Source organism: Mirounga angustirostris, unplaced genomic scaffold (genome assembly GCF_029215605.1).
Source record: "Mirounga angustirostris isolate CCGP_5_RB_7025 unplaced genomic scaffold, mMirAng1.0.hap1 SCAF_2, whole genome shotgun sequence".
Classification (NCBI taxonomy): domain Eukaryota; kingdom Metazoa; phylum Chordata; class Mammalia; order Carnivora; family Phocidae; genus Mirounga; species Mirounga angustirostris.
Window position 1 is genome coordinate 133917149 of NW_026991710.1, and position 19828 is coordinate 133936976.

Genomic DNA, 19828 nt, shown 5'->3' on the forward strand with positions numbered 1-19828 from the left:
GCTACTGTAGAACTAAGAAAAACCAATGTCCTAGTTCAAAGGTCTTCCGGCAAGACCAGCCACTTTTCCAAGGCCATCAGGTAGAATGCTATTGCTTAGGGGAGGAGCAGGCTTTTGTTCTATTCAGGCCTTCAACTGATTGAATGAAGCTCACCCACATTACCAGGGGCGATCTGCTATACTCAACCTACCAATATGTTAATCTCATCCAAGAATACCCTCAAAGGAACACCCATAATGTTTTACCAAAAATCTGGATATCCTGTGACCCAGTCGACACATAAAATAAACCATCATGATTGGGGAGAGTCCACAAAGTAAGCTTGAATACTAATAGGTCTAACCAAGAGCTAGGTAGCTAGGTATGGTATAGACAGGCATATTAATTTTGGTGTAAGAGACCCACAGGCAAATTATTTCATATCAGCCTTTTTCCTATCCTGTTTCTGTAGATAGGAATAATATCACTTTCCTCAGAAAGCTAATATGAAATAATGCTTATAAACCTCCTAGCATAGTGCCTAACACATATTTCATACTCAGAAGTTTTGAAACACATTATTTTTAATATTAAAAATGTCATCATATTGGGCACCTGGGTGTCTCAGGTGGTTAAGCTTCTGCCTTCAGCTCAGGTCATGATCCCAGGGTCCTTAGATCAAGCCCATTGTTGGGCTCCCTGCTCAGCGGGGAGCCTGCTTCTCCCTCTCCCTCTGCTGCTCCCCCTCCCTCTGCTGCTCCCCCTGCTTGTGCTTTTGCTCTCTCTTGCTCTGTCAAATAAATATATAAATAGAATCTTAAAAAAAAAATTTCATCATATTCACCTTGGCCTCATAAGACTTTAATTACATTAGTCAAAATACTAAGTTTTCCTCTGAGGTTCATATAGAGTTGGTAATGAGCTACTAAGAAAAAAATTTAAGTCTCTAAGAAAACGTTTATGTTTTGAAGCCTTCCCAACCCCTCCCATGAAGCAGAGCAAAAAGAAATATAAAAAGGAATGCTTTTTTAAAAAGCAACTCTTAAAAATAAGATGAACTTCTCTGTGGGCCACACATGGCAACAGAAATTAAACAGAGCTGAGCTCTGGGCCTCCCTGACTCCTGACACTAGCAGCTATGAGTTTTAGTGCTGAGGAATAAAGTTAAGTGTCCACAGAAAGCTCACTGCCTAAAACCGGGGGTTAACCTCAGCTGACCACAATTCAACAAAATTAGAAATCAACTAACATGGTTTTTCTTTTCTAACATAAAAAAATATATACATGGTTGGGGAAGGAAGTCACACACACAAAAATCAAAGTAGTACATATCATACTTAGGATAAAGCTATAACAAAAGTTATAGGGAATCTTAGCATAGGGTTAAGCAAATAGATCAGAATAGAATAATGAGCTCAGAACCAAGCACTTATATGGTAATTGAATGACAGAGGTAGCATTTGAAAATACTGATACTTGGAGGAACACCAATACACATACAAAAATAAACAAGATCCCAAAATCACACCATAAGCAAAAATCAGATGGATTAAACACCTAAACATTAAAAACAAAAATTTAACTTTTGGAAAGATGTAAAGGAGAGTACCTTTATGACATTTCCAATCAAGACCCAGAAAGCACTATTAGGAAAAATTGGTAAGATTTCATTAAAATTAAAACCATTTATTTCATAAAACTCCACAATCAAATATAAAGATAAATCACAAACTACAAAAGATAGTTGAAACATAGATAACAGATCATTATTTAGTATTCAAAATATGTAATACCTACAAATTGATAAGGGAAAGACAAAACATAATAGAAAAATGGACAAAGGTATGGCCTCAGAAATCACACACTGCGTTTCCTCAATCTCCTAGTAGATACACAAGTCAGCACTATTCAATGTGTGAGACTATACAAGGGCATGAATACCAGGAGGCTGACTATTGTGGCCATCTGGAGGCTAGCTACCACATACACAAAACAGTATTTTGTAGTGCTTTGAAAACATACGTATGCATTAAAAATATAAGAACACAAACTAGAATATACACCACTTCTAGGACAATGGTTACCTCTAGGAGAGAAGAAGGGATGGGATCAAAGAGGTAACAAAAGTTTCAAATGTATCTAACATTTACAAACATATGTAGATCTGAAGAAAGTATAGCCAAATACTAACATTTATTAAATCTGCATGGTGGGAATATATCTCTAATATTTTACTCTTATGCTTGAAATATTTATATAAAAGTTTTAAAATAATGAACCCAAAGAAATGGAAATAAAATTTGTTTTGAACACTTTTATTTCTGTACATTTTAAAAACTGCACTTCTGATGACACATAAAAATATTTTTCCAATATCAAAATAAGTATCTCTTTGGTATAAACACACCATATGTGTTATTTTTAACTTAAAAAAAATTAATCAAGAACTATGACTTAATATACTAAACAATTCTTTGTCCATCTATTTGTCCCCTTTCATAACCCCACTGTAGAGCTTTAGAATATAGTTCTGTACACATCTCCATATCGACAAAGAATTAAGATCCACATCAAAGATGTCTATAAGTTATGGAGAATTAGTTGGCTTAATCACTGACACATATGACATAAACCAACAAAAAGAGAACAATAATAAGATATGGGACAAGTAAAGTAGAACATTGTCATTAAAGTCAAATATGAAACCAATCACATCATTTAAATTTGATGCATTAAAAACAAAGTATCTTTAGAATTATGTTTAGAATTTAGAATTATTATGTGCAAAGTTCAAAGAGTAATAGTACAGAGCCATAATTTTGATAAGGCACTTTAAAGAGAACAATTGAACATACAACATCACAAAGCAATTAACCTGAGAAACAGAACAGGGAAAAAAAAAAAAAAAATATATATATATATATATATATATATACATTCTTTCCAGACGGCTTTTATTTTCTGAACTAAAAGCTTTTTAAAAAGAATAAAAAGTATTTATCATATATTTTAAAAAGTTGTCATCAGTTAAATTTCAAATTCCCGTAAAGAAAAGAATGTTTTCCTTCAAGTCAGTGAGGTTCTGATTAAAATACTTTTTAGAAAAAGTTACAATTTTCACGCTAAAAAACAGGAAAAAAAGACAGCTTTTAATTGTATTGTCAACTCTTTTATTCAACAAACATTTACTGGTTGTTGTGTGACACTGTCATTGTTCTAGGTGCTGAAGATAAAGAAGACACAATGTCTAGTCCCAGGGAAGTTGGCCTAGTGGAGCTGGGCCAACACTGGTAACCTTAAAGTTACTTCCCTTGGTCCAGAAAATGAAGCTCAACTTCAAACTCTTGGCATCTTCTTGGAAATCAAATAGAATAATGGTCTACCCATTTTTTCCTATTGGTTAACACTGTAGCTTTTTTTTTTTTTTTTTTTTTTTTTTTCCCAAAAAAGTCACTGTTCAGAATTTATTTGGTATTTTAGTTGGTATGACACTTAGGATAGTTGCTTGCATTGTCTTTTTACATTATATGGCCATGTACACTATATTCTGACATATATGGTACACAAAATAAGATCCTTCAGAACAGTTATGCACCGTCCATGCAATACTGAATTTATACATTGGATCCCAGGATGTGACTGACTGGAAAAGATGGACTAGGCATGTCGGGTGTTGGGGGAAGGAACCCGAAGTGACAGAACGCACAGTAAACACACGACCGCAGCTCTGCAGTCCTGGCAGTGGTGACTCTGAGACGGTGGGGCTAACTTACATTAACCAATTTAGGGCTACAAAGACAGGTAGCATCCAGCATCAGGATACAGCTGCAGGGTTTGGTGAACCATTCCGATTTGGAACTTTAGGAAACGGATGTTTCTTCTTAGGCCATTTTAATATTACTTGAGTAACAGATCAGATAATAAGGACAATATACACAACCTCCAACTAAAATCCTGTTGTAGTCTAGACAGTGAAGTGGTACATTAGAAAACTTTAAAACTGCAGCTCCTTTTGGATCCCCCAAAGTGTATCTGCACTCTTCTTCAAACGGGCCTCCTCCTCAGGAGTCAGAGTCACCTTCACAACATCTGAAATTCCATTCTGTCCCAAGATGCAAGGGACACTAAGGAAGACATCTTTAATTCCATAGAGACCCTTAATCATGGTGGAAATTGGATGCACCCGCCTAAGATTCTTCATTATACTTTCTGCCAAATCTGCCACAGACAGTCCAATGGCCCAGGAAGTGTAGCCTTTCAGTTTGATCACACTGTAGCATTATTACCATTATCCACTGATGAAATTAACTTTCATAAAAGAGTCTATGGAAGTTTAGAGGACAGAAAATATTTAAAGATAAATATTGGCCAGAATCAAAAATAGCATCGGTATTCTGCTTTCACAAAAGTGAGACAACCACTCAGAAAATTTCATTCTGAATACACAGAACTGCTGGAGACAACCTGATACCACGTTCAAACATCATAAATGAGGACGTATGAATTAGTACACAGCCAAATCAGTTGTCAGGCTTCAAAGAATCATAGCCTTCTTTCAAGAGGTCCCGCCACGTTTTAAGAAAACGTGCATTTTCTGTACACTTGAAGGCAAGCTCTTCTACTTGAGCTGATACTGCAGATATGGCTTCAAGAAGTTTGGTGAGTGAAAATGCTGCCTGAAATTCAAAAAAATAAAAGAGTCAAACCATATAAGTGTATCTTTCAGATTTTCATCTCATTTTATAAATAGTCTAAAAATAGCTTAAAACTTTGACTCCCATGCCCAACTTATTTTCCATAAAGGTAAAAAAATCTTCAAACTGAAACACTAGCTTTTTCAGAGAACCTAAGAAATTCTTTATTATGAAGTAAGCGTTGAGGAAATATGTCTGCTGGGAAGATATCCATTATGCACCAGACATAACAAGTCAGTACTTTTTTTTTTTTTTAACTTAAAATACACCAGGGGCACCTGGCTGGCTCAGTCATAGAGAGCAAGTGACTTTTGATCTCAGCATTGTGAGTTCAAACCCCACGCTGGGTGTAGAGATTGCTTTAAAAAAAAAAAAACAAAACCAAAATCTTTAAAAGAAAGAAAGAAAATACACTAGACTCATATAGCTCAAAAAGAGGACTTGGATCCCTTGACACTAAGTACCAGATATCAATATCTGAAGGATTTCATCACAAACAACTCACTGATATTTAGGTAACAAGGACATTGTCCCACTAATTTTACCTGTGAACACTATATAGACCATGAAAATGTATAGACCAAAGAACAGATACTCTGAAGGGACAAATAACATCAACAAAATCAAAACAAACAAAAGCAGCGTACAGAAAATACCCAACTCTTGGTGGAATTCACTTCTTACTCAAATGTTTTCTTCACCTAGAATATAAAATAACACTGTTTCTAGATAACCTATCAGCAGCCCATTCTACATATTCTCTTGATGCCAGTCTCGTTCAACAAAAGCAGAAGCTGTATCAGCACTTTAGTCATCTTTTTAAAAAAGTACTTATTAAGCAATGAGAGATAACCGAGTTCATTACCCAGTTTCCAATCTGCACAGGAGAGTCTATTCCACAAACTTCTCCCAGGAGGATTACATCCTACATACCTCATTCACTTGACTCACCCAAGAGTCCTTATATACTGAAACTCCTCTGGGTGGGTGGGTGGGTGTGACTGTGTGTGTGTGTGTGTGTGTGTGTGTGTGTGTGGCAGTGGAGTTCGAGATTCAACAGAAACCACACTATGCACTCCAGCAGTCATAGGGAGGGGCCTTTGACCTAGCGGTTAATGAAACCAATCTGGACTACACGCGCCTTAAGCAAACCCTCCAAATGGGTCCAGCGCGAAGCAAGCCTGAGACAGGCAATCGTAGCATCGCCAGCAGGCTCTGGCAGGTGGCCAACTAGAGCAGCGGGATCTTAAGACCCACGAAAAGAAATCACAGCCTGTTCCAAGGCACCAACAGACAAGGAGGAGGAATAGAGGGCAGACACCGCCAACACGCGCCGGCGCAGCAAAGCTGCGTGGTTTCAGGTTACAGAGCATGATTGAAACCAGGAGGCGAGACAAAAAGAGAACAGTGAAGGGTGGGGCGGGTGGAGGGATAACCCCTCACTCCTCAACACTGATTCTAAAGGCGGAGTCCTCAGGGATGGTGGACAGGGGGCATCGGGTCTCCGGTTTACCTACCCACCCCCCAGCCCACACCCTCAGGGGCAGAAGGGCGAGATGCGGATTCCTGGTCCTTCCCTCCCTTGCACAGCAACGGTCTGTCTTCCACAAGGGCCAAGTGGGGACGCAGCCCGGGACCTGTCGAGCGACACTCACGTCTCCAATCTGCAGCTCTACTTCCTCCAGAGGGTCCACCGTTCGGCCGCTGCTCCTGCTCGCAACCGGCCAGCCCAAACTCACTGGAACGCCGGGGGAAGATGCTGACGAGGAGGCGTCTGAAGACGAGGGAGAGGAAGGAGGCGGCGGGGGCGGCGAAGAAATCCGCACCTCCTCAGGGTCTGCCATTGAGCAGGGCTGGCACTGCGGAATCGGACCTTGGCAGCCGAACCAACACCAACTGTCTTTCAAACTGCTCGCGCCCAACACCCAGAAGCCCCGCCTCCTCCCGCCTGAAGTCCCGCCCAGTCTCCTTGTGGGTCTCCGCCCAAGTCCGCGAATACCAGTCATGTTTTCGGGACAGCCAATCACCTTGGGCGGTTCATCGCGCCTGCGCAAAACTCCAGTCAGGCTCGGAAGGCACTTCAGTAGAGGACTACAACTCCCAGAATGCTGTATGCGTCGCTCCACCTCCCACTACTTTTGATGCGCGCGTATACCACGGGATCTGTGGGTCTCTCTCACCTGCACTCCCGCGTCCTCACCATGTCTTGGTGAGACGCAAACGGAGAACCAATCCTCAGCTTGAAGCCGGGATCGTGCTGGGACTTGGAGTCCCTTTCCTTTTCCTCCTTCGGAACGTGACCCGGATGTCTCTGCTGGCCATAGCGTCATGTGCGGCGCCGGCGCAGAGCGAGAAAGAGGCGGGAGCACCGTGAAGCCAAAGCGTTGGGCATAGCTGGGAGGCAAACTTCAGTGGAGGTGTTTGTCTTTTTCGGCAGGTGATGGCGCCCCCCGCGGCCTAGAGGTCCAGCACCCGCGGTGAGCCACAGACAGCCCTTCCGTTGTGTCCCACCGAGAGTCCTGGGACCAGTGAATATGTTGGTGCCGCTAGCCAAGCTCTCCTGCCCGGGTGAGAGGGAACTCCGGGCGGGGATAAGTGGAGGAAGGTCGAGGAGTTAGGGCGAAACGGACAGGGCTACACGTGGGGGGAATCTAGACACCTACCTTTCTGCACCTGCTCTCCTGACGTCCTCAGGTTAAACTCGGGTAAAGGTCACGCTGTCTGCACCTGGCAGTGGATCCTAGATTCCTCCCCATAGAGTTGCCTCAATTGGAAGAATTGAACTAGGCTAAAGGTCACGAGCGGAGGAAACTTAGCAACACGGCCCTCCGGTGGACTCCCGAGCTGAATCTTCCAAATCCTGGTCCTAACTCTTACCCAAAGCTCAGGTGTTTTCTGTTGCATTGTTGGAAATGGATAAAATAATACTTGCACGGTTTTTCTTCTTGGTTGTGCCCTGACTTTCGTCTTTGCAGCCATCCATCCTAGTCCATTCTTAAGAATTTAAAGTCTGATCTGTCACAGCATGATTAACATCCATATGCGCTACCCAAGTCACCAGATTATATTTGGAGCCAGGAGTTTTTCTGCATTGTCTAAAATTAACTTTAGAGGCTTATCGTGTTATGGGTGCTCCTAGAACCATCACGGTGACTTGTGAAAATACCTCATTACCTTCCCTTTCTCTTAAGTAAAAATAATAATGCAGTTGGACGGTCTTTGTTTTGTTTTACTTAAAAGTTTAAAAATTCAAAAAGGTTCAGTACAGGATCTTGCATTTTGTCACATTTGGCTTAGCTTTTTTGGTTTAGTTTTTTAAATTAATATTTGGTTATAGAATAAACAAGTATACATACTGCAAATTCAAGGATGTTCTTATTATGTATATTTCATGAAAGTAGAAGTTTGTCAGATTTGGCCACCATAGGTTAAATTAGAATTTTATTTAAAGTTCCTGATACTTGTGCATGTATTACTACACCTAATGTGTAGATAGATACACTTTATGTTTTGTGAAATATCAAAGTAGTCAGATGCTGTCTGCCCTATTGCCTAATTTAGCTGAAATCATTCTTGGACCAAGTGTTAATTACAGTCCACTAAAATTTGCATTTCCATTTTCCATGGATACTTAAATCATTGCCATTTTCATACCTGAGTGTTCACACTACTGGCAGCAAAGAGATGGACACAAATGTGTTGGCAGTGTGACTTTGATATGGTGATGTTATGAGTTCAATGGACTTTTTGACCTTACTTCTCTACCAAAATTCAGCCAAGGTGCCTAACTGTTCAGATACCCAAAGTGGAATGTCAGATTTGTTTTCAGAAAGGGAGTAAAGGTTGTGACTTTTTAATTTTTATCCCGTGGGGGAAATCAAACTACCCAGTTCCAAATATTCTCAAGAAAATAACTAGCTATATAAGCAATAGAATTACTTTTATCTGATACCAAATCATCACTTTCAGCAGCAAATGATAACTTGTACACACTAAACTACAATTCATCATAAGACAAAGATTTTAATATCTTTTAATAATAAATAATACAAATAATTATTTAATAAATATTCTTTTGAATGATGATAATGCTTTATTTGAACTCTAGAACTGAATTCTCCTATAATATCTTTATTTATGTGCCTTATGTACATTTTTTCAAGACTTAGGATATGTGAAAGGTTACCTAATAATTAAAAAATTATTCCCAATACTATAATTTTTAGTATGCCTTTGCAAGTAGAGAAAATTAGTTTCCTTGCCACTATAAGATTATCAAAAACAGATTTTTTTAGTGTTTAAAAGCCTTTAGAGTTCAGCCACTCTAAATCTCTTCCCTTCCTGTATTCATCATAATCTTTATTGACGTCTGATGCCAGATTTTTGCTTTAAAAAATTATTTTATTGGAAAGAGTAAAACATAAAAATATGTTAATTCTGCATTTGGGTGCTAAATAATAACTAGCCTATGTGCCAGGCTGTTCTCTCTCCATTTAATCAGAAAAAAAGAAAGAAAAATCTTGTTTTCATCACAGCTCAGTTTCCATTACTTCACAAATCATTTCAAATCCAATTGTAGTCTCAGAGCTTGACTGATGTTGGAAGGATTGAGAGCTTGGGTGGGATCGTCTGAATTCATATGTATCTACTGTAAATGGGCATTGTAGCTGCCCCACAATTTTCATAAGGTCCTGAAGGATAAGGTGTGATATTATAATTGAAAATTCTTAACTGTTCAGTATATCCATTAAAATGTAAATTTTATTACATTTTACATTTCAAATCCATGCAAAAGTCTTTGTTGATCTTTACTAATTATTTGTTATAGTCCATTTTAGAAACTTGTTCATTTGCAGATACATGCTTCATTATAAGAGACAAGTTAAAAATGAGGAAAGGCCTCATTATATTTATTGCTCTATAACCCAGGTTAGTTTTTGGAAATTACACCAGAGATTTGCAGGTTCCTAAATTACAGTGAAAAATGTAACTAGGAAGGTATCTATCTAGTTATCAAATATGTATTAGCCACTTGTTTTGTGTAAGAGTTATACTAGATCTTCTACCATAATATTTCCAAGACAAAATTGACCATAGGCTTTAGAACTGATGGGGTGAGAGTTAAAATCACTTGCTGAAGGTTTCATTACTGTTAATGAATTCAAACACAATGTACACAGACTCCAAAACCTATGCACTTAACCACTGTCTTTTTCCATGTTGCCCTTTTGTATTTGTTTGTTTTGTTTTTAATTAATAAACTTAATTTTTTGGCAGTTTTAGGTTTAAAGAAAAGTTGAGCAGAAAATACACGAGTTTCCATGTAACTTTCCCCCATTCCCTATTAACATCTGGCATTGGTGTGGTACATTTGTTACAATTGGTGAGCCAATTTTGATACATCATTATTCAAGTCCATGGTTTATATTAGAATTCACTCTCTATGTTGTACATTTTATATATATTTGACATGTGTAATGTATCTTTTCTTGTCTCTCATGACCTTGCTACTTTCAATATTATATACTAGCCAGGCATTTTGTAGAATGTCACTCAATCTGAATTTGTCTGATGATTTCTCATGTTTAAACTGAGGATACAGATTTTGGGGAAGTATGCCACAGAGGTAAAAAGCCCTTCTTATCCTATCAGGGAGCGTGTGATACCAACATGTCTTATTGCCAGTAATGTTAAACTTGATCATTTGGTTAAAGGGTCTGCTATATTTCTCCACTGTAAAGTTAATATTTTTCCCTTTTGTACTCTCCTTGTTGGAAGCTAGTCACTAGTTGCAGTCCACGCTCAAAAGTGGAGAAACAAATAATCTGTGGACATATCAACATAATCTTTTATACTTTGACTTTTTCTGTTAAAACCATAGACCAAATGGAATTCATTTTGATAGGAAGAGGAAGGTATACTTTTTTTCCAAATGAATTTCTCCCTATCTTTGACCATTTAATGAGTAACCATTTCTTTTCCCTGATTAGAAATGGTATTTTTAGCATAAACCAAGTCCTATGTGTATTCTATTTCTGAACTCTTTATTCCTTTCCTTTCCTTTGATTATCATATCTCTTCTCCTTTAACAGACTTTTAATTACTCTAACTCCAAATATAAGTTTTTATATCTGTCAGGGCTATTTCCAAGGAAGTATTCTCTGTCCTTTTTTTTATATAATGGGATAGAGTGTCAAGGAGAAGAGTACCAGAGAAGGGAGACAGAAATTAAAGATACAGGTGAAAGCGAAGGCTTCAGGTGGAGGGATGTCCCTATGAAAATGGGAGAGATAAGCCTCATCATCAGTAATCTAAGTGAAAAGATATGTTATAACCTGAGAAAATGAACAAAGAGTGGACACAAATACAGATTACTTTAGAGGTTGTTGCCAAGGATATAGGAAAGTTCCCACTTAATTGCTTCTATCTTTCATTGATGTTTGGTGTGTTAGGGTATCTGCTTCAGATAGGGGAAGGAAGAAGTAGAATTGAAGGTTTAAGGATAACAGAGATTTAATGAACATTATTGCAGATAAATTTTTGCACACTTCTGTTTATTTCTGTTTGCTAACTTGATGAATATGTACAGATATTGCCATATGGGAGAGTCAGGTTTTTAAAAAGCTGACCATAAAACCTAGTTTAGCCCACATTGTCCCAGCATAATCATTAATACTGCCCGTTATTACTCTCAAAAGTATCCAGTTTAGGGAAGCCTAGGTGGCTCAGTCGGTTAAGCGTCTGCCTTTGGCTCAGGTCATGATCCCAGGGTCCTGGGATCGAGTCCCACATCAGGCTCCTTGCTCAGCAGGGAGCCTGCTTCTCCCCCTGCCTGCTCTTCTCCCTGCTTGTGTGCGCACGCTCTCTCTGTCTCTGACAAATAAATAAAATCTTTTTTTAAAAAAAAGTATCCAGTTTGGTTGATAAATTTTATGGTCATCCTATTTATAGGTTAAGCTTGATATGAGCTAAATTGAATAAGTTAGTTTATTTGATATTTTTTAAATATAGTTTGAAAACATTGCTTTATGAGAAGAAGCTAAGTTGTTCATCTAGGAAATAGTACAGTCTATTTCAGGTCATATCACAACTAATGGCTCAACAACCTAGATCTAACTATTCACTGTCTGTAGTGTTGATATGGTGAGACTATAAACACAAATTTCCAAATATAAGACATCACGTGGAATCATACAATTTTAGATGAGAAAAGTACCTTAGAGATCATCTAGTGACCTTTCCTATTTTGGGATGAGGAAACTGAAATCTAGAGAAGGTAATGATTTAAGGTCTTAGGGCTAATTAATAGAAAATTAAATAGAAACCAGATCTGATTCCCAATCCTAGAATTTTTTCCTTTTAAAAAAATGGTTTTTTTAGTCTACTCTGAGGAAAGCTGATTGAAAAAATAATACTAATGTTTATAATTTTTGTGCAGCATATCAGTGCTTTCATGCCTTAAAATTTAAGAAAAATTATCTACCTCTGTGTCAAACAAGATGGTCTTCAACTTCTGTTGTACCTCGAATTACTACCCACTATACTATTTATCCCCGGGATAAGGACAAGCGATGGGAAGGTAAGTAATAATTTCTGTAGAAGTGTTAAGGCTTTTCTAGATACTTTGTATCATTTTGTGGAAATATTTGTCATGATAGTATAAAATCATCTAATAATATTTCATAGCTTTACCAAATCTATTACATATTGATATTGAGATAAGAAAATACCTGCGTAGTTTGTAGTAGTAAATCTCAAAGCCAAAAGTTGGTTTATGGAAGCAAAATAAGATATATACTGGAACAGAACCTAAGAGAACATCCAATTAATACAATAATATATTTAGTATAATTCTCATACAAAGCAGAGGGGCAATTTCTATAAATGCTCTAAAGCATAGTGAGTGTTTGTAACCCAGTTTGTGATTTTTAACAGATCATAGTCATCCCAGAATTTTCATGTGTTTTTTAAATCATTTTTTCCTCCCAGGAGTGAACATGGAGAGGTTTGCAGAAGAAGCAGATGTAGTTATAGTTGGCGCAGGCCCTGCAGGACTCTCTGCAGCTGTTCGTCTAAAGCAATTGGCTACTAAACATGAAAAGGACATCCGTGTGTGTCTAGTAGAGAAAGCCGCTCAAATAGGAGCTCATACTCTCTCAGGGGCTTGCCTTGATCCACGTGCTTTTGAAGAATTATTCCCAGACTGGAAGGAAAAGGGAGTATGAAAAATTGGTTCTTATACAAAATGTAATCTTTATCGTATCTCTAGTTCCAAACTACTAGAATATAGAAAACCCTTTTTATGTAATTCTGTCTCTTAAAGGATTATTATAGATATGTATTTCTTAACTTAAAAAGAGCCAAAAAATGGAATCATATCAACTATACTTATAATTTTAAGATATTAACTCATACACTCGTATAATGTCTTCTACATGTTGTATTTATGTACTGGATATGCGAGAAGGTCTTATCTTGAGAAGATACTAGAATATTTGTACCAAATAAAATACAGCATTTTGATTTTGAGAGTATTTCCTAACTTGTTCCATAGGTGTTTATATCATTGTTCTTAATAAAGTTTTATGTAAATTTCCTGGGACATTGTAATATCTAAAACCAAAGAGGATAATCTAATCAGATGTTCTAAAGAATAAATTAATATGGCCTCTCATAACCTAAGAAGAAAAGGCACTGGTATGATATACAGAGAACTGAATGTTAATTTTACTCCTTTCATAATTTGTATGGCTTTGGTTAAAATTTTACATGTTACATATCTTAGCTTTTTCTTCTGTAAGATGGGTTATGTTATGCCTGCCAAGGTTAGAATATTCACTACCTGTGAATATACTATGTAAAGGTAAAAAATTACATGATTTCTTTATTATTTATGGAGTAAATTGAATTCCAAAAATTTCATCTATGTTCTTCTTTCTAAAATACCAAGATCCTTTAAACTAGAAATACTTTAGTTATATCTAATTAACTTTCTCTTTTCAATATTATACCAAAAATAGATACTATTGAATTATTATTGACATAGCAGTTGTAATAGAAAAAGGTTTTCAGAGCCCTATATAACTGAGCAGATACAATCCATGATATACCTGTTAATTGTCTGTATCCAAAGGAAAAATAAAACTTCTCTTATGTTTTCATCAAGCAGGAAGTTACAACTTGGAGCAAGCACCTAGGCTAAACTCCCACAGAGACAGGGAGACAGGAAGCCCTATCCAAGATGTCTCCAAGGCCCCCAAGAAAGATTTCTGGCATATAAAACTGGCTTATTTAGATTCTAAAAAGATTCCCATACATCTCAAAGAGACAAAGAGGATTTACAGTTCCAAGTTTTCTAAAGGAAATGATGAGAGAAAAGTGAGGAGAGTAGTTCACTTTCCCTTTTGACACAGTTTTTTTATTATTTGTATTTACCATTATGAATATGAACTAAAAACTTCCTTCTCTTTCCTTCTTTTGTTTTTAGGCTCCACTTAACACTCCTGTAACAGAAGACAGATTTGGAATTTTAACAAAGAAATACAGAATTCCTGTGCCAATTCTTCCAGGTAGGGTATGATAAATATTTGTAGAATCATAGAATTCCGTACCTGGAGGAAACCACATTTCATCTGGTGAAATCTTTTCTTTTTACAGATGAGAAAACTGATGCTCAGAGATTGAAGGACTAACCCAAAGTTATATAGCTAGCTTGTAGTAAAACAGGACTAGAACCTAGTTCGTCTTCCAGTCTAGAAGAATTGGGTTAGCCTTGTAAGGCAACCCAGAATTTTAATGTAGTGTTGTAATGTTTTTTTAATTTAATAATTAGAACTCTATGCCAAAGTTGTAGAATATAAGTGAAATCATGACCATAGGATGATGTGTATATTTACACAGAAATTACACATTGCTTAGAATTTTTAAATTAAGTATTTATGTTTTTGAGATGTTTTACCGATAAAATGTCAGATTGATAAATTAAGCATGTATTTGTAGGTCTTCCAATGAATAATCATGGCAATTACATTGTACGCTTGGGACATTTAGTGAGCTGGATGGGAGAACAAGCAGAAGCCCTTGGTGTTGAAGTATACCCTGGTTATGCTGCTGCTGAGGTTTGTATAGTTGTATTTTGTTTTTAATATTTCTGGGAAATAATCTCTTTTTCTTTTGAATATAAACCAAGAATGGTACAGAGGTAAATAAATATTTTAGAAAAGCCATAGGATTTTAGAATTGTAAGATTAGAAGGAATCTTGGAAAGATCTAATCCAAAGAGTACTTGAATTCCTGATCTTGTATGTATATATATCATGTGATTGTCTAATTTATGACTGAACACCATCAGGGATGAGATCATCTCTATCTGACGTTTGGATTGTTGATAATATTCTCTTTCTTCTGTTGAATGGAAATATATCTTCTGTTTTACACTACATAGAACAAATCAATGCCCTCTTCCAAGGACAGTTTTCCAATTATAATTATGCCCCACTCTCTTCTTCCCCACTTTCACTCTGGTGTCGTTTTCTTTCCTAGGTTAAATATTATCAGTTCTTTCAACCATGATGTTACATTAGTTTGAGTTCCTTCAGTATTCTCAGTGCACTCTGAATGCATTGCCTTTTTATCCCCTTTATAAAGTGGCATCCAGAATGAAAAAACTACTTCAAGTCTAGTGTAGAGCAGGGCTCTTGCTTTCTTCACTCTAGAAACTGTTCTTCTGTTAATTCTCTCCAAATAACTCTTTTGGCACACATATCATAGAGTTAACTCTCATTAAGTATTAGTGGGGAAATGACTAAAAATAAATATCCTGCCAACCCAGAAAAATCACCTCTATAAATTATTTAAAAGTTTTATTATTTAGTAAGCATTAAACCAGGAGTGCAGTGCATGTCACAGGCACTCTGCTAGGGAGATTGCCAAGACGAAGAAATCTCACCCTCTTACATAGCCACACAGATACAATCCATTACATACAAGTTAATTGTCTTTATCCAGAGAAAAAAATAAAATTTCTTGTAATTTTTTGACAAGCAGGAAGTCAGGTATATACATACATACATACATTTGGGTTTTTGGACCCAAGTGTGGGTTTTTTATTTCTCCTGGTTAAAATGTTCTTGACTGGGATTAATATCAAAATCACAAGTAGGTGATTTATAGAATCTATGATTTTCAGTTTTTATACACACACACACACACACCCCATACACACACAGTGTCATAACTCTCCTCTTTTCCTCAGTCCCTTAAAGATCATCATCAATAGATTAATGTCAGGTTTGTCAAGTTTTTTTTATCTCTGAGCCAGACTTCAGTTTTAGTTCAAAGCCAGGTTATACTGTTGATTCATTTTCAGGGTATGAAATAAAAGGTTTATGTTTTTCTTTTCATATCCATTGCTGCTAATGCTTGCTTTACCTTTCCACTCCTGTGCCTTCTGTGTGTCTAATGTATATTTTGTACTTCCTATCTAAAGGGCATTTTCCTCTGGAGAAGAAACAGAAACTAAGTAAGAATTATAGAATATTGCTATTTCTCATCCTCAGAATTACAATTTTGATAAGTTTTTGCCAATACTGCTTGCACCAGAAATAAACTTTAATCACCTTCGGACTGTCTTGAACCTCTTTGTGTTTTGTTTTGTTTCATTTGCTTTGGTTTTTGTTTTTTTGGGATCTTCGCTCATTTGGAACAGAGGCTTTCCTGACACTGTTGTCTTCCCACCCAACACTGATGGTCTTCATTTGTTAGAGGCCCTGATTTCAGGGTCTGTATACTTGTTTTTGATACCTGATCTCTTCAGAGCTCTTTGTTTATTCTCACTGGTTTCTTAAGTGACCTCTGTAGTAGCTTCCCCCTTTTCTTCTTCATCAAGGTTGTGGCATTTCTTTCATTTCCAACTGTTTGAGCTGTGTTCTTTTATACTCTAGAAGGGAGTATCTTTAAAACATGTCTCTTTTTTTGCCTAAACATGTTAAAGCCTGTTATTTCTGTAATCTAGAGAACATGTTCACTTTCTTAAATATCTATTGCTTCTTTTCAGGTTGGTTATGAATCCTCTAAGGTGATAACCAAATATGTTTTCATTTTAGGTACTTTTTCACGAAGATAGCAGTGTAAAAGGAATTGCCACTAACGATGTAGGGATACAAAAGGATGGTGCACCAAAGGTAAACATTTTAACAGTTATGTGCTTAACAAACTGACAAAAAAAGAATCGACTTAAATGCAATAATTTAGCTTTGCTACAAACTGCACATTAATAAAGTATATGTTAGAATATAATTATTAATGTGGAATTTTTCTCTTAAAAAAATATAGAGGCATCTTTGAACTAAAAAGGACTTAGACAAGAAGATATAACATGTTTAAGAATAATTTTTTTTAAAGATAAAAACATGACTCATACAAATATAAAACAAACATGGGACAAAGATTTTATTTCACTCATTAATAAATGACAGAATCAATAATATGTTACAGCCAGTTCAAGGAGAATTAAAAAAACATACATATATGTAGGTCATCAGTCAACTGCATTGCCACTTCCATAATTTTCATTTCTATGGACAAGAATCATTTGCATTACTGTTAGTAATGCTGATAGAGTCTTTGAGTGATTTTAATATCTCTTGGCAAATATAAAACTGATTGCTTTCCTCTCATTCAGATATAATCCTGGATGGTTTTCAGGTTTTACAACTTTTATTTTTGAATTTGCAAAAGAAAACCTCTCAGGATCTGGATCTCTCACTGTGTAAGATTCCTTGGAAAGGATAAGAAAAAAACACCTTGCTTTCCCATAATAACAGAACAAAACATAAATTAACATCTCAGTAAATTAATTTGTCAATTCATATTTATTTGCTCATTGTCATAATTTCTCAACTGGATCATAAGCTCCATAAGGGCAGAGATCATGGAGGATTACTCCAGTGCCTACCATAGCGCCATGTCATGTCAGGTCCTCAATAAGTATTTGTTAACTTAGAATTTATCCTTCTCTCTGCCATTCTTGAATACAATGGGGAATCTAGTTGAGTCTCCTCCAGTGGATTTTCCTGCTTCTCATTACTTCCTGCTTAGAGATAAGCAAGTGGCAAAACTCTTGAGTCTTACCTACTTCATTGTTCTTCTAAGTGTTTGGCTGGTTTCATCAGAATTCTGTGAGGTCTGGGACTCATTGTGTCCTATAGTAGGCCCAAGAAGCTATTTCTTAACAAGCCCCCAAAGAATTCTGGTGCATAGCTAGATTTGTAAACAACTATTATCTCCTACTGCTTTTCATAATGATAAAAGAATATTGTTTTTCCTGTATTCTTTCCTGTGTTATAGTTATTCTTTCCTGTATTGTGGTCATTTAATTTTAAAGTGTACTTTATTCTTTTAAGATTTTTATATTTAATATTACAACAGAACTGAGGCACACAAGTTCTACTATTCTGATATGTCATTTTTTGTACGTTCTCAAATTTGTTCAAAAGTAAATTTTTGTGTTTTGGGCTTTGTAGTTATAAAAACATATCTTTCCTGGGATACCTGGGTGGCTCAGTCGGTCAAGCGTCTGCCTTCAGCTCAGGTCATGATCCCAGGGTCATGGGATTGAGTTCCGCATCGGGCTCCCTGCTCAGAGGGAGAAGCCTGCTTCTCCCTCTCCCTCTGCTACTTCCCCTGCTTGTGCTCTCTTTTCTCTCTGACAAATAAATAAAATCTTAAAAAAAAGAAAAAAGAAACATATCTTTCCTATATTGTATTCATATAGATATAAAAACATAGAAGAGTACATGGAGTCTTGGTGATATGAGCTCCAGAATCTAAATTTTTAAAATAACTGTTTTAGTGCCACAGGTTTGACGTGGGGAGAACTGAGAACTGTGTTTATTCTGTTGTTCCACTCTATTTAACACACCTAGTTAGGCTTTCTTCCCTGCCATTTCACTGAAACAGCTTGTCGGAGTCACAAATACCCCCACCTTGTCAACCCAGTAATCACTTCTCTTTTTTACTTGATATCCTAGTAGGCAGCACTGACACGGTTGGCTTCTCACACCACCTTTGTAACCGAATGTCATGAGCACGCTGTGAAGGCATACACACATCTGGTCACATGGCTCTAAATACCCAAGTCCAGAATCCTATGTCCTACTGCTTATTCAGTAACTCTGTGCCACATCTAATGGCCATCTTATTATAAGAATTCTGATTTGGACATTTTTAAGTTTCAGACGTTAAGTGATTTGCCCAAGATCAGACAGCTATAAATAGTGGGGCTGGGGTTTGAATATAAACAGTGTGGCTGGCTCCAGGGCCTGCCCCTTGAAAACTAGGGGACATACTGCCTCTAAGAGGAAGCTGAAATATATTAAGTAACATTTTAGTTCATCAAGATTGAATTGTTTTAGGGGCACCTGGGTGGCTCAGTCTTTAAGCGTCTGCCTTCGGCTCAGATCATGATCCCAGGGTCCTGGGATTGAGCCCCTCATCAGGCTCCCTGCTCAGCAGGAAGCCAGCTTCTCCCTCTCCCACTCCCCCTGCTTGTGTTCTCTCTCTCACTGTCTTTAAAATAAATAAATAAAATAAATAAATAAAATCTTTAAAAAAAGAAAAAAAGATTGAATTGTTTTATAATTGATGCCAGGAAAACCGGATGGCCATCTGGAAACAAATAGAGTTGGGCCTTTATTTTTTTAAAAAATTCTGAGGATTTCTTAAAACAATAAAAAAATTAGAAGGAAACCTAGATTACAATTATAACCTAAAGGGAAGCTAAGCCATCCTATAGAGACAAGAAATAATAAACCTGTAAGAGACCTTTTTAACTGTATAAAAATTAAACACTTCTGTATACCAAAGTTACTATAAAGTCTATAGATAAACAGTCGATTGGGTTTTTTTTTATTACCCGTAATATCAAATAGCACATATACATTAAGAAAAAAGACAGCATTTTAGAAAAATGAGCAATATCTAAAAAATTGACAATTCACAGAAGAGCAAATCCAGATGACTACTGTAACTCATAAGGAAAGATACTTAAGTATCTTTTCTTCAGAGTCCACAGCTTAAATGTCATTTCTTCAAAGAAGCCTTTCCTGTTCACCCAGTCCCTGACAGTTTCCTTCTTTTATTCCCTCTCATAACA

The 19828-nt window shown here is 36.7% G+C and overlaps 2 protein-coding genes across 4 annotated transcripts in view; one reads left to right on the plus strand and one right to left on the minus strand.

The window, feature by feature from the left end:
• Positions 1–2279: 2279 nt before the first annotated feature.
• On the minus strand, positions 2280–6703 carry CUNH4orf46 (chromosome unknown C4orf46 homolog). The gene is made up of 2 exons (XM_045880227.3): positions 6330–6703; positions 2280–4656 (listed from the first exon to the last, which is right to left on the minus strand). Exons 1-2 carry the CDS (start codon positions 6678–6680, stop codon positions 4501–4503), a joined length of 507 nt encoding a protein of 168 aa, XP_045736183.1. The 5' UTR covers positions 6681–6703; the 3' UTR covers positions 2280–4500.
• Positions 6704–6992: 289 nt separating this feature from the next.
• Positions 6993–19828, plus strand: part of ETFDH (electron transfer flavoprotein dehydrogenase) — a 30079-nt gene continuing 17243 nt past the window's right edge. For all 3 annotated transcript variants that reach the window (XR_010409601.1, XM_054508698.2, XM_045880224.3), the window contains exons 1-6: positions 6993–7242; positions 12113–12253; positions 12664–12893; positions 14162–14243; positions 14674–14792; positions 16779–16856. Coding sequence is in view for 2 of the 3 variants with exons in the window: in XM_054508698.2 (XP_054364673.1) it covers positions 7209–7242; positions 12113–12253; positions 12664–12893; positions 14162–14243; positions 14674–14792; positions 16779–16856 (684 nt within the window). In the remaining variant the exon portion in view is untranslated. The remainder of the gene's footprint in view (positions 7243–12112; positions 12254–12663; positions 12894–14161; positions 14244–14673; positions 14793–16778; positions 16857–19828) is intronic.